This window comes from Sylvia atricapilla, chromosome 1 (genome assembly GCF_009819655.1).
Source record: "Sylvia atricapilla isolate bSylAtr1 chromosome 1, bSylAtr1.pri, whole genome shotgun sequence".
Lineage (NCBI taxonomy): Eukaryota > Metazoa > Chordata > Aves > Passeriformes > Sylviidae > Sylvia > Sylvia atricapilla.
In genome coordinates, this window is record NC_089140.1 from 45,953,632 (window position 1) to 45,968,822 (window position 15,191).

At 38.8% G+C, this 15,191-nt stretch overlaps 1 protein-coding gene across 1 annotated transcript; it reads right to left on the reverse strand.

The window, feature by feature from the left end:
- Positions 1–723: 723 nt before the first annotated feature.
- On the reverse strand, positions 724–12,319 carry LZTFL1 (leucine zipper transcription factor like 1). Its single transcript, XM_066321587.1, has 10 exons — positions 12,275–12,319; positions 10,234–10,358; positions 9,579–9,773; positions 9,013–9,073; positions 8,056–8,124; positions 6,593–6,658; positions 6,377–6,454; positions 3,886–4,059; positions 3,309–3,412; positions 724–1,711 (listed from the first exon to the last, which is right to left on the reverse strand). Exons 1-10 carry the CDS (start codon positions 12,275–12,277, stop codon positions 1,693–1,695), a joined length of 894 nt encoding a protein of 297 aa, XP_066177684.1. The 5' UTR covers positions 12,278–12,319; the 3' UTR covers positions 724–1,692.
- Positions 12,320–15,191: the final 2,872 nt, after the last annotated feature.

Genomic DNA, 15,191 nt, shown 5'->3' on the forward strand with positions numbered 1-15,191 from the left:
ACCTCCCATTTTAGAAACAGTAATTGATCTCATTAAAGTAAGCATTATGATGAAGAAAAAACCCACAACGTTCATCCAGAGAAGTACTTTTGTTGTTCTGAGCAAACACAGGCCAAAAAGCTCTTTGGTACATGCCCTTTAAGAACTTAACGTTTTAGTGACTGTACAAGGGGCAAAAGAATACCTTTCATTATCTTAACTGTCATGAAGAGGATGCCACCCTAGAACACACTACTGCTGTGCTACAGCAATAATATCCTTCCACAGGCACGGACTTTATCTCAAACCAACCTCACTTAACCAGTGAGAGGCAAAAAACAGGAGAACTTACAGAAAACATGAAAACTTGAACTTAGAGAAAAAAGAAGAACCTAGACTGCAAGTGTATGGCAGATTTGAGTTAAGCAATTTTAACAGCTTTACTTGTTAAAGTAATAATGAGGAAAAAAGATCTGTTTCAGTTCAAGCAGCTCCTGAGAAAAACATTGTTAAATGCCAATTTCTGTAACACAAACACTCTGTCTCTCCTCAGCACTGTCACTGGTACTCTCTTTTACAGCTGTTTGATGTGATGTGGCTTTGAGCAAAGATCTGTAATTTACATGTTCTCATTTCTAGAAAGATTCTTTACTGATCTGCCACTCATTCCTACAGATATTCAAAAAATAGCTATACAAAGCTTTCATTAATAGCTATAAAAAACCCATCTCCTTAAAGATTAAATGTTTGAAAACATAGTATTTTATTTGAAGTAAAATACAAGATACATATGATCAGGGACAGATGAACAAGTAGAATGCACTATTAGGTGACTGACAAACAAATGCAAGGCAGAGAATTGCAAGTAGAAGACTCAAGAGAAGTAAGCTGTTTTTCTGTGAGGTTACACTAAGAAAGGAGATGAAAACATCTAAAATAACTTATTTCCCAAACAAGCTGCTCCACTAACTTTCCTATGCGTATTTAGATTATCATCTCAATATTAGGAATACTGGCAAAATCAGAATCCGTCTTCTGATGTTCAATTTCGCTTTAAATCAATTCAAGTGAAAAAGCACAATTTTATTTGAAAGGTTCCAGTACTTTGGCTATAAAGCATATTTATCTCATTATCTAATGAACACCCTCCAGAAAAATGCTACTGACCACACTTTGCTGAGCTATGAAATGTCCAGTGTGAAGTAACATTACAGAATCAGCATTTCTTTTTTGTTCCTCCTACTCTTTCACCGAGGCAATTTTTACATATAATGATACTTCATAACTACATTAACTATACAAAAGTCATAACTGGAGTTTCCACACTGAAGACATCAAAAACTCTAATGTATGTGTTTTTGGTCTTTTCCTCCCCCTTTTTTTAACAAAAATAAACTCCCTTTTTTTTTTTTTTTTTTTTTTTTTTTTTTTTTGTAGGGAATGTTCTCAGTTCTTCAACAAGGTCCTGTTTGCTATTTCTCAAGGAATGTCAATGCTTAACCATTAAAAACATGACTGCGGAAACTAATACCTATAAATAATAGGTTTACAAGGAAGTAAAATTAGAGTTTCAGTGTGAAATTAATATTAATAGTCATTTTAAACACCAGAAGCAAAGAATACAACATTCAAAACAAAAATTACTGAAAAATAATACCAGTCTACATTTTCTTTCCATGACAACTTCTGATGGATCAGATGCTTTTTGGTATTTCAGTCCTCTGACTCATATCTGAGGATTTAAAAAGAATAAATAGAAAAATAATTAAAACAGACTAGAAAATACCCCAAAGACATTTTGTCTCTGAAGAAAATATGAAACCAAAACAATAAATTACACCCAAAAGTGACACATTTCTGTCAAGGTTTACTGCATGACTTAGGTCACAGACAAAGTGTCATGGTTTTGGTTTGCTTAATTTGTTTGTTAACTGAGAGATAGGATTTTGGGGAGAAAAAAGCAAAAGCAGGCTCAACTTAGAAGCAGAAACAGATAGATTTTATTAACATACACTAAGAGGAGAAGAAAAGAACAGAAAAAAAACCTAACACAAATTAATTTCTAAAAACCAACCCTCTCTTCCACTACAAACTATTCATTTTCTACAAACAATGTAAAGAGGCAAAACTCAGAATTCTAGGTCAGTACCACTTATAAAACAGTCTTTCATTCAGTCTTTGAGAGAAAAGTCACTCCCGTGATTTGGTAACTTTTACCAAAAGCAGCCCGCCCAGGGAATCTGCATTTGTGGATCTTCCCATCACGTAGCCTTTCTCATCACTACTCATGGGCCATGAACTTCACAAATTTGGCCTTTTTTCTCATCTCCGAGAAGAGTTAGAGTCTCAACCTGTGCCAGGAAAGAGTTAAACCTTGCCGAGGCCTCCGGTGGTCAGGTGCTCACCGGCGGCAGGGGCAAATGTCCCAAAGCCATGCCGCTGGGGCGGGAAGGCTGAAGGATACTTTATCCTTCCACCGCCGGCTCTGCCGGCGTGAGCCTCTGGCAGCTGCTCTGTAAAACCCCCCCTGGGGGTTAGGGGAGAGGGATCCCCCTGTCCCCTCGGGCCGGGGTGCCGGTAGCCCGGGGGGCCGGGCATGGTCCTGCCGCGGCCCCGACCGGCGGCCGGCCCTGCCGCTTCTGCCCTAGCCTTCTGCCCAGGGCCTAAGCCCGGCTCCCCGCAGACAGCCACGATGTTGCCTCTCGCCGGACAGGAGAAAAAGAGGCCGTCTCCAACCCAGCTTCAGCTTTTTGTATGAGTGTTTACCAGAAGTCGCATTCTGTTCTCTTAGTCAGAAAAGCGTGTCAATTTAAAACCTGCCCCCTCCTCCCATAGGTCCTTGTCCTTTCTGGAGAAATGTAAGGTCCTAAGATCCTAGCAGGGAGATACTGTTTCAACCCACGACACAAAGGCATTTACTTTTTGGACTATTTTCATCTTTTAAAACTGGCCAGTTTACCAAGTAGTAGACTGAAGGAATGACCTATCCCCAAATCCAAACAATTGCCAAAGCACCTGGAACATCTCCCATCTGTATCTCTTTGTGTAGCACCTGAGGCCTTATCTAGCACAGCCATGAATATCCTGTATTCTCTCCACAATTAATTCTCTCATTACTTGCTCTATGGAGGCTGCTTCTGCATACACCAGCCCTAACCACACCAAACATCCATCCATTCATTTTTGACTGGTTTGTCAAAAATCAGAGCATAGCCTATTAAAAGTTCTTTTTAAAGGAAAATATATAGATTGTTTTAGAGACAAAATGGCAGCAGAACATGGATCCAGAACAAGGATCTTGTTGAGACTGACAGAGCATCACCACTTACTTGGAAAGTCTTCTACGCAGGTCCTTTATCTGTTCATTCTTCCTGGTGAGAATCTCTTTCATGTTGCGATAGGCAGCTGTTTGCTGAAACTTCTTCTCCAGTTCCTACATAATAACATCAACATATTATTTACATATTATGAAGCCTAGACAAAAATATTTTAAAAAACCCCAAACTACTAGCTTTTCCTCTTCAAGTTTGACAATACTGGTTTTCTGTAACTTACTCAAATTCAGATGAAGTCAGCTGGTAGATTCAAATGAGATTACTGGGGCACCAACTTAATTTTCTAACAAAATCAGGCTAAAAGTCTTCAGAAGACTGGGAATACGCTTTTCATTTAGAAATTTCTATCCAGATAAATAGTCAATTTTTTAATATTCATCTAGTTATAACCATGTAGTTATTGTGGGTTTGCTATTTTTTGTATAACAGGCTTTTCCACTGAAATAACAAAAATACAAGGGCAAAAGTGTGGCCTGGTAAACTCTGCATCCTGTAGCTCGTGCTTGTTAAATTACTAATCAGTTAAAATGTGAGTAACGAATTCACCTTCACATTACAATAAAATGCTAACCTTTTCAGCTGTGGAAAGCTGATCCTGAACCTTCAGTAAGTCATGTTTTGTTGTCATCAAGTCTTCTTCCAAGAATTTCTGATTTGCAGTAGTGTCATTCAAAGTCTTCTCAAACTGGGATTTCAAAGCTGCCACTTTATTCTCCAGTTCAGTGATATCCTGATTTGCATTATTCTTCAACAAAAAAAAATATTTTAAATATGTCAAATTCAAGAGAAGAAATAATTAAAATTTTAAGTGCAAAATTCCACACAAAGTAGGTACATTTTTATCTTTAATAATGATGTACAAGTTACTCCTGTAAAGCCTAAATGAGAAGTGCTTCAACTAAAAAAAAAAAAAAAAGTTAGAGCAGGGACTGATTTATAACTTAAAAAAATGTTAATAAATACTTTTAAAAGATAGCTGGAATGTCTTCTCAGCCAAGATGAGGTTTTTAAGTACTTGTACTTTGCCTCTTTAAGAATTAGTTAGAGCCAGAGGATGAATCATATTACAAGACGTTATTTACCATACAGAAACAGTAAATTTAAGATCTGAATGTCTATGCTACAATGCATTTTTAAAACATTTCCAAAGTTGTTTGTGTACTGTGGGCAGGACCAGCTGGAAGTGTTAAGGCTCATACTCTCAGTCAGGTACCAACATTGTGCCTTTCTCAGACATTTTACACAAAGAGGCTGCAAGTTGAAAAGCAACTTTCCCCTTTTCTTACAGAAGAAACAACTCAAACTTTTCTGAACATCAGTTCTGGTCATAAAACATTATAGTTGTGTAACTGTTCCATGGATTTTTATTTAAATAACACCAAAGAAAGAAACAAAACCTTCTCAGGTTTTAAAGCTCAATTTCAAACTCAAAAGTGTAATGACTCAGGATGAAGCTGAACCAGAAGCATCTTAAAACCAACAAAATCTAAAACTTAAAAAAGCTCTGTTCCTTTTTCTACATGGAACTTAAGACTTGAGCATTGGAAACCACTTGATAGCAGTAACTGTACAGAAGAAAAGCTTATTTTGAATTCTGAGACAGCATCCAAGGCAGCACAGTTGAAAAGCACTACATACATTTTGTATGTTTGAGTTGGTATTTTCTAACCATGACATAAGTCAATTATGCAAAAATTCTAAATCCTCAAATTAAACTGATCCAACAGAGCAGTTACTACCAGTTACAGTTACTTTGACTCACACTTCCTATGTGGAACCATCTATTAAATATTAATTTTAAAAAACCCATCTGATGAGTTGGTCCTTATGAACCAATTTTGGTTTGGCAGTCATTTATTTGTTCAAAGAGTTTGAAATCTACTGCTTTATGAGCAACTGGCAGAAAGTGACAGATTACAGAGAGCAAATTAGGACATGAAAGCTGAAGATACTCAGCAGCCCTGACACTGAGGCCAATTCATGTTTATCCAGAAAAGCAGGATGAGATTTGGTTCCAATCTTTTAACACTACAAACAGTATTATCTAGGATTTAATACACCCCTTTAATATTTTAAACCTTTAATAATTTAAAGTTTAACAAAACAGAGGAAGAAAATATTTGCCATGACTGATAATCAAGTTTCCTATTAAAAATATTACTGAATACATTTTTGAAAGTTACTAACTAAGCTTTTAACATATTAAGAAAACCAAGTACATACCATAAACCAGACAGAAAGCAAAATAAAAAGAAATAAGGATTAAAATATGAAAATTAAAATAACTTTTTATTATCTCCAACCTCACTTCCAAATCTGTAAATACTGCAGGAATTTAAAAATCAATTACTCATAATAATGGGATTAAAGTGTTCTAATTTTGCTGAAAGCCTCAACTAAAAGGTTTTAAATTTAAGAAACAATTACATATGAACAAACTTTAGAAAATCCTAATTATTGACAAATAAAGGTAGAAACTTAGGAAAATACTAAGGTGACCTGAAGAGATTTGTTGGTGTCAACATGAGGTTTATTACATTTTTTTGCCAATATGCGACTCACCATATTGAAGCCCCCATTTATAAAACAGATTAAGAACCTCAAGTAATAAAAATAAATGGTGAAACATTTTTAACAGTGTGCTGATATAGGGAGAACTACAAAAAAAGCAAATCAGGCTTGTTCATGTCAACATCAAGTAACAAATTTGTGAAAGAATTAGTGTTTTATTATTGCTCTAAAAACCAGGCTAGGTATCATTCTTCTACTAGTAAACACAAAGAAACATACAGACAGATTTGTGTCTGTAAATACAAATATCAGCCCTGGGAATATGAATTCTGGAACACTACTTCCTGATAGTTCCTGAATACATGTCATAACATCAACTAATATTACAGATTACTTGCTGACTGACAGACCAGAGGGAACAATGTCAGCAGGAACAACATTAACTCAAACTCTTGCATTTGCCAGAAAAGAAACACACCATACAGAACAACATTTTGCATGTACTGGCAACAGTTGCTTTAAACAGGAGAGAGGGATATAATTATATTTACCTTCTGATCTCCTTGGATCATCTGTAAATCCCTCAGTGACTTCTCCAGCTTGGACTTCTCATCTAGAGCAGCTGTCGCCTGCAATACATTGAAAATTTAAAACTTCAGAAATGTATTTTAACTGAAAACATAAGAATAACAACCATGGGATTCTTGTTTAGATATTTTTAAAATATGTAACCCGCATTAAGCATCCAAGATTACATGGGAATTTACCTGTGTTTCTATGGTCCTGAGCCTGGTCTTTAATTTCTCATTTTCTTCTTGGAGATGAGCAACTGTCTTTGGGTTAAAGAACAAGAAAATGTTTGTGAACATCCTTGTGCCATTTTGGATTTTGCAAATATTTCAGGGAAGAAAATACACTTCATAAGTTAGGAAAGCAAAAGAGATCCTAAATGCTTATAAATATGGCCTTCATAAGAAATCAAGAGTTCATTAATTTATGTGGTTTTTTGCCTCAGTGAGAAAGCAATATAATTCTCTGATGCTGCTGTAACATATAGGGCTATTCACCTAAACACATACTTTACTGCACTGAGATTACTGAGATCAGTATTTTGTTAGTAACAAGATTCATGATTAAAAATTGCATGTTCAGGGATGCAAAACTCATTGTTGCTCATAATTAATATTTTCAATCAACAGGCAAGTAAGAATTTATCTGCAGTTCCTTTTCAAAAGAGACAAATACCAGGTTACTGCATATCCCATTCTATGTCACAGGAAATACCTATGTTTTATCAGAGTAAATTCACAACGTGAACTTTGAATGATTTGGGGAAAAAAAAAGACAACAGATGTACATATTCAAGAAAAAACTGTTATGATTTTGAAATTATTTTTGAAAGAGAACTACATTAACCTATAAGCAAAATACAAGTCTAAATTCCTGAATGTTTTAATTATTGTAGTGAGTAGCAACAATTTGAGACAGACATTGTACTCAACATATTATTTTGGGAATGCCGGACAGAAGACAGAAAATAAAACTCATTGCTAATTATCTTGATTATCAAAACATTAAAAGGGTATTGTAAGAAATGTGACATTTTAGAAAAGTTTAGTTGAATGAAATTAGTATAATACCTAACAAAAACTATTGATAATATTAAGTACTAGGAAGTGTTTTGTAATTCTAAGAATGTTTAGCAAGTGAGAAATCAGATGCTTTCAAAACCAGTAAATTCCAAATTCATTAAGTGTCTGTTTCTACAGCAGGAATTTACCAACTTACAAAACAGGAAATAATGGATGTAATAAGATTGACTTCAAGTGATACAGAAAATGTTTAATAACCTAGTAATTTCAGTCAGCTACATAATTTAATTTATTTCTTTGTTGAAGCACCAGATAGCTGCATGGAACTGATTTATTATTTTACTCCATTAAATGGAAAAATAAATTATTACAAAGACCAAAATGTCTTCGCAAAAAAAAAAAAAAAAAAAAGGTTAATATTGAGATACATGTTAGAGACCATAACCACACAGTACATTTCTGATGCTTCACAATATTTAATTATTTACAAGTATTTTACTTCACATTCTGGGGTATATTACCATGATGTCTGCATAGTGACAGACACATTATACAAATATTACTGTACAGTTATTCAGTTCATTTGCATAAGCAGAATGATCATTGACCATTAACTGCATGAAGAGTCAGGTTCTTACCTTGTTTAGCAGCTCTGACCCACCTTCATTTAATGGAGCAAGTTTTGGTTTAATGGGATCTGCAGTGGACTAAAGAAATAATAAAGTTAAAAAAAAAAAATTATACAGATTTCTACGGGGAAGAGAAGTACTCCTTTAGCCTGTAAAATGACTACTGATAGTCAATTCAGCTTTCTTTAGCAAAGCAAATGAACAACCTTTTATTTCAAGTTCATTTTTTACTGCTTCCTTGGCTACTAAGTTATGGATTTCACCTTGAGCTTAAGTTAAACAAAGATACTGCAAAGAGACATAAAATTATTGCAAACATGGTTATACAGAATTGTTCTACATTGTTCTACAGATTGTTTTACTAACAATCCTGCAGCAACCAAAAGACAAAGGAGTAAGGAGAAGATAATATTTGAGTGATTTTTAGAGTAAAAAGTATTTACAAATAATTTTCTCATTTAAGGTATTAAAAATAATCTATATTATATCTAGATATAGACATAAATATAATATATGTAAATACACCTTTATGCGACAAATCAAATAAGGTGCAACCATATTCATGCATGACAAGCTAGAGTGATATCTGTACTGTGCAATCTTCTCAGCTCTTGAGTTTGTGTTGGGACAATTGAATGTCCCAGTTTTACCCCAGGTGCCAGGGGAAGGGAACCCAGAAGCAGATGCTTCAACACATCCCTGGGCTCGCTGACCTTGGGATGAACTGTGTGAGGCACACTCCAGAAGTGCAGAACAGGTGCTCCAGAAACAGCCAAGGCAATTCAGAGCGAGCCTTGGTGTCAAAATGCAAAACGCTACCTTCTAGACAGTTTCAAAGACTGTTTTGACAAAAACGATGGGGTTTTGGTTTTCTCTTAAGCACAAAGAGTCAATACTAAGCATTTTAAACATCTGTCATGATTCTACATGACATTTGATAATTATTTGATTAAAATAAAATTCTACCTTTTCATTTGAAGATGTGTATTCTGACTTTTCAAACTCAGCAACCTGGTGCAATAATTCTCTTGAAAAAAAAAATAAAGAAGCATTTATTTACCAAAGAAAAATATAAAGAGGCATTTCTTCACTAAGAGCTACACTATGAGACACATTTTACGAAGCTAGTGCTCTACTTTTTCTTGCACGTAAAATTCTTGTTAGAAGTATAGGATGAAGTCCTACACAAATACCATAAATGCAACAGATCATGCCATGCAATGGCATGATATGTGCATTACAATAGATTTAGCATTCTTAATTAAAATATAATCTAACCAGACAAGCTTTTAAATTGAGTCCAGTCACCTGCTCTTAAATTATTAATTCAAGTAAGAATATTACTAAGAAAACACCTTGGTCACAAGTTTGAAATTATTTTGTATCTTGCTATTTTATAGATGGAAACATTGAAAGTAACCTATAATTGATACAATACTCAAAGAATAGGTTTCTATGATTAGGAAAAGAATGCAAATAGTCGAGACTCTGAAGTCTTCTTATTGCTGCAAGTATAGTCCAACAGCTGTTACCGATTCTCCAAGTCAGAGACATCTGTCTGTAACTTCAGGTACCATTTCTCAGCCTGTGAAAAGAGCTGCCGCAGAAGTAAAACGTTGGTGTAAGTTGTGTTTATGAGCTCGGACTCCACTTCACTGTGTACAACACTCTGCAGTCCATCCAGCATGTCTATCACCTCGTCAACTGTGAAGGTCTCTTCAACAAGTCTAAACAGAGAGGTCAAGATTAGTCAAGTATGATAAAGGTAACAATGTAACATCCTGCCTTGTTATGAAATCTCACTACACAGGTACCACTCATATAATGCAACATTTTCTAAAAACATCCACTGTCAGTCATTATTAGATGACCACAGCATTAGTAATTGGTTATTTATTCAAATTTTCTCTTTAAATCACTAAAATCACAAATATTAATTCAGCTACAGCCTTGCATTGAGTTTAGATATCAGAAGCAAGATACGAAGCAATGCCATGCTGTCAATATCTCTGTCAATTCCTAAGAATTTGAGCAACTTGGGTTTAAAGTCATTTGACTTGTAACTTCTGGAAAATACAAGAACATACCAACCTAAACGGAGAAAAGTTGCTCCATAAAGTATTCAAACCTGCCACTCCTGCTAACATATTTTGCTTTATTCCTGCTCAGAACCACCCCACACAGTACCTGCTGTCCTTGAGGTCCTGAAAACAAGAATCCACTGTTTTGAGACACATGCCCCGCTTGAAACGAGCGAAGCGCATGTAGCTGACCACTTCGTTCTGGTGGTGCTCGTTAACACCCAGCTCTGCCTGTGGAGGAGGATACAAGCACAAAGACAAACATAAGGAAAAATGAGCATAACTACTGTGAATACTTGCCTTCTGATTAGTTTCTGTGATTGCTTTCACAGGGTTAGCATGCTAGCACAATGAAAAACAACCATATTTTCGTATGTCTAATCCCTATACACCTCTCATAAGTGGGTGAGAAAGCTCCAGTACTTGGAAGCAAGGGCTCAAAAAAGTCATACAAAAACAGAGAGACAGAGGCAATCAGAAGATCAGAACAAGAAGGAGTGTACAGGAGAGGAAGCTCTTGGATAAATGTATCTTGGTATTACATTACACATTCATAATGTAGCTGAATGATGTCTCTTCCATGGATGTACTAACAAAAAATACAGACGAAAGTATGTTATGTTTGTTACTTTTTATATAAACTCCTGAGACTTCTCACAGAATCACAGAATGTTTGTGTTGCATGGGACCTTAAAGATTATCTAGTTCCAGCTCCCTGGAATGGGCAGGGACACCTCTCACTAGACCAGGTTACTGAGAGCTCCATCTAGCCTGGCTTTGAATATTGCCAGGGATGGTGCATCCATAATTTCCCTGGGCAACCTGTTGCAGTGCCTCCCCACCCTCCCAATAAAGATATTTTTCTGTATATATAATCCAAACCTACTCTCTTTCAATTAGTGTCCATTACTCCTTGTTCTATTGCTGCAGTTCCTGATGAAGAGTGCCTCTCAGGCTTCCTTGTAGGCCTCCTCCAAATACTGGAAGGTTGCTATGAGGTCTCTCCACAACCTTCTCTTCTCCAGGCTAAACATCCCCAACCTGTTTTCATTGGGGAAGTGCTCCAGTGCTCTTGTCAGCTTCATGCCCTTTCTCTGGACTTGCTCCAACACTTCCATGTCCTTCCTATGCTGGAAACACCAGAACTGTATGCAGCACTCCAGATGGAGTCCCATAAGAGCAGAGGGGGGAATCACTTCCCTCGACCTGCTGGCCATGCTGGTTTTGATGAAGAAGACTTTAAGTGATAATCTGAATTTGTTTCTCAACAGCCTATCGCCCAGAAACTAATATTGCCAGGGTAATTTAAGAAAAAAGTAATTTTAGACCTGGCTAAGTAGCCCTTTTATGCATGCATGTATTTCAAAGAATTATTGGCACGGGCAATCACATCAGAATCACACTGCTCATGCAGGTAGCATGAGTGACAAGGAGGCACAACAGGGCATGGGTGGGATTTTATCACCACAGTCCCTGGAGAACTGATGCGAAGGCGAGTCCATTTCATTTACTCCAATGTGCTTTGTTGGCATAGTTGATGTTGGAGAGAGACAGTAACTCAGACAAAACAGTTCATCTGATCACCTTGTCCTTAGGGAAGCTCCAGTGGCAATGCAATCCTGGGATACCTGGATGAACAATCAATACTCCAGAAACTAAATGCAGCCGAGGAAGCAGCACCAGCACTAAATGAACCCAGCTCTTATAGTGTGGCTGCAAGCCTGATGTCACCTACGAAGTCCCCCATATTGCATACGAGGGATCATATGGAAAGCTAAATCAATGTCCTCTTTGCTGTTGCTGGAGAGTTTTTTTAGTTGAAAAGCTTCTATTCATTAGAGACAGAAAGGAAATTATACTAGTAAATAAATACAATAAGCACAGGCCACTCGTGATCTCCGAGTCAGACACGCTGATACGCAGATAAGCCACCGGGCCATCCCGCAAAAACCCCAAGCCCCAGGAGCCTCTGCAGGGACGGCAGGGATGCCCAGGAGGGCAGGTGGCGCTCGCAGCTGCCCCGAGCGGCTCCCGCATGACGACAGCCGCACCCCTGCCCCGCCTGCGGGCCCGACGCGGAGCGCCTCCGTGCCGGGCGGCCGCGATGAAGCGGGAATGCCGGGCGGCGGCCCCGTCCCGCTACTCACCATGGCGGCCGCTCCGCCGGCGCTCGGACGGCTGCGGGCCCAGCGTTGCCATGGAGACCCAAGCCTCGCGAGCGCCCGCGGCGCGCTCCGATTGGCGGCGGCGCGCCCACGTGACCCGCGCGCCGCGGAATCGGATAAAGGAGTTTTTTTTGTTTTGTTTTAACTTTATCTTTGCATTTCCTGTGTGCTCAGGTGCAATTTGGAAAACTCTACTGTGTAGCAGTGAGCTGCTGAAGCTGTAGAGGCACTTAGGCGCGATGAGAAATATCCCACGTTTATTTACACCACCTAATATTTTTTCCCAAAGGCTTTTTCCCTAAACACGGATTTTTGCAAAGCATTAGCATGTCAGCAGGACAACTCAAAGCCATAGAATGGTTTGAGTTGACAGGGACCTTAAAGATCATCTCGTTCCACCCCCCTGGCATGGGCAGGGACACCTTTCACTAGACCAGGTTACTCAATCCAACCTGGCTTTGAAAACTCCCAGGACTGGGGCATCCACAACTTCTCTGGGCAACTTCTTCCAGTGCCTCATCACCCTCATAGAGAAGAATATTTTCGTAATAACTAATCTAAACCTACTCTCTTTCAGTCAGAGCCCGTTCTCCCTTGTCCTGTCACTACAAGCACTTGTAGACTCCCTTCAGGTAGTGGAAGGCCATAATTAGGGCACCCCAAAGCCTTCTCCAGGCTAAGCAACCCAAATTCTCTCAGCCTTTCCTCACAGGAGAAGTGCTCCATCCCTCTAATCATCTTGGTGGCCCTCCTCTGAACTCACTCCAATAGGTCCATGTCTTTCCCGTGCTGGAGAGTGCCGAGCTGGATGCAGTACTCCAGGTGCGGTAACTGTGGTGTCCATCAGCTGAGTGTCTGGAAAAAATCTAACCTGTTACATTGAACCCTGATTGCACATAAGGAGAGGACAAAAGTAAAGTTGAAAGAGCTGGGAATTTTCCAGTGTAAGTAAAAGGAGTAAAAGTAAACACTGAAATGATGGATTTTGTTCATGAATTGTCCTCAAGGCCTGCAGAAGGAGATCAGATCTGTGACAGCAGAGATGCAATATTAGTGAGCAAATATTGATTATTGACCCTGTCCCATTACAGAGGGGACGAAGGGATGTAATGGCCTTCTCCCATGACACCACTGGACACTTCAAAAGCCAATATCACCTTCCATATCTAGACAAGCTGTGAAAGCAGAGCACCAGAATGACACAGCTAAATGACTAACAGACCAGGAAATGGCAAGGTGGGAAAAGGCTGTTTGGAACACACATAGGCAGGAGGGCTGCTGCACTTGAGCAGCTGTTCCATCCAGGCACTTTCCAGAGCAGAGTGGCCCCAAAGGAAAAGTTCGCTTCTTCCACAGTTTGAGAGGGGAAAATGGGATCCATTGCTATTTGCATTCTTCAACATCGTATTTATCTTACTGACCACAGCCTGCAGTGCATTTTCATTCAGTAATGGCCTTAAAAGCAGCAGTGACTAATTTAGGATTAATGGATGGTTTTGAGTAGGCAGCTGTATTGGTGGCAAATCAAACCTAATTTCTATTTACTTCATACACAATCAGGAACAAGTGATAAAATTCCATCAAAATCATCTGGATAAACTCTTGAGACAGATAAAGCCTGACTCCTTCCAAATCTGTTTCAAGTAAACACAAGTCACAGGTGGAGTCTACATTCAAGGCAGAAGACTCAGTACATGTTTACAGAAGGCCCTGGAGCATGCTCTCAGGGGAGGGCATCCAGGTCTGTCCTGAAAACACCTTCCATGTGGCAATCAAAGGAGTGCAGAAAGACAGACCATATGCACAAAGGTTGTTCCTGAGCATAAGCAGCTTTACAGTAGTTGAAACTGGCCTAAAAGACCTGTCAGGAGCTGAGCTGTGGCCTGTGAGTTTGCACCTCTCTGTCCTCTGCTCCACCACATGTACACACTGGCAGCATCACTTCTTCAGGTTCCTCAGCAAGCTGTGCAGAAAAAGATGTTACCAACACACGTTGCCATGAGCGATGTTGACTGGCAACTTTTATGGGGATTTTGTACAGCCTGTCTAAGGTACTCATGGCATCAGAAAGTGTTGGCATTTGGTTGGGCCAAAACATGTTCAGCCATGGGTTTCTCTCACTCCTCCTCTTCAACAGTTCCTAGGTACAGAGCTTGGAATGACTGTGCATGAATGGAATGACTGAATGTTCAAAAAGGCTTGAGCTGCAGTAACAGCCTCAGCTTCTGCTGATCTGGTTCATCTGCCTGCTCTGTACTGCAAAGATCCCTGCACCTGGAAGTGCTTACCTTGTCCACTTCTGCGCACTTCTTAGTGAAGAGATCTTAGTGAAATGAAGCACAAAAGAACAGAAGTGCATGTTTTCAAGTACAGCCACAAAAAGAGCAACCCCTGAATGGCCAAGGTGTAAGAAAAGAACGAACCTCCCTTTCACTGATACTTTTGCCCCTATGCTTCTGCCAATGCAGGGACCAAGGGCAAATGAGATGCTGGGAAAAGATGAAAGCAATAACAGGTGCCAAAAAGCTGTCACACAGAATCAGACTAAAAAGCATTTTGTTTCCTTCTCTGGCTGTGGCAATAACCAGGAGTAAGAATAGGAACAGAATGAGATACATGTGTATTCTGTACAGTTTTAGCCTTCACTTTGATTTACCCTCGTCACTGAGTAGATCAGCAACTTTCTGAGCTGCCAGCCAAACCCAAATTGCAGTAGCTGATCTCCATTCTGGAATCTGTCTGCTTTCAATTTCTTTAGCCCACCTTCAAAGATATTTGTTGTCTGTCTTGACAACCACTGTGGGAATGTACCATATGCTCATTATTTCTTTTTGTTTCAGCTTCCAATCCGTTCCTGTCAGTGTTGTCTAGCTTAAGCTGTCTCCTGTACTTAGTGCTA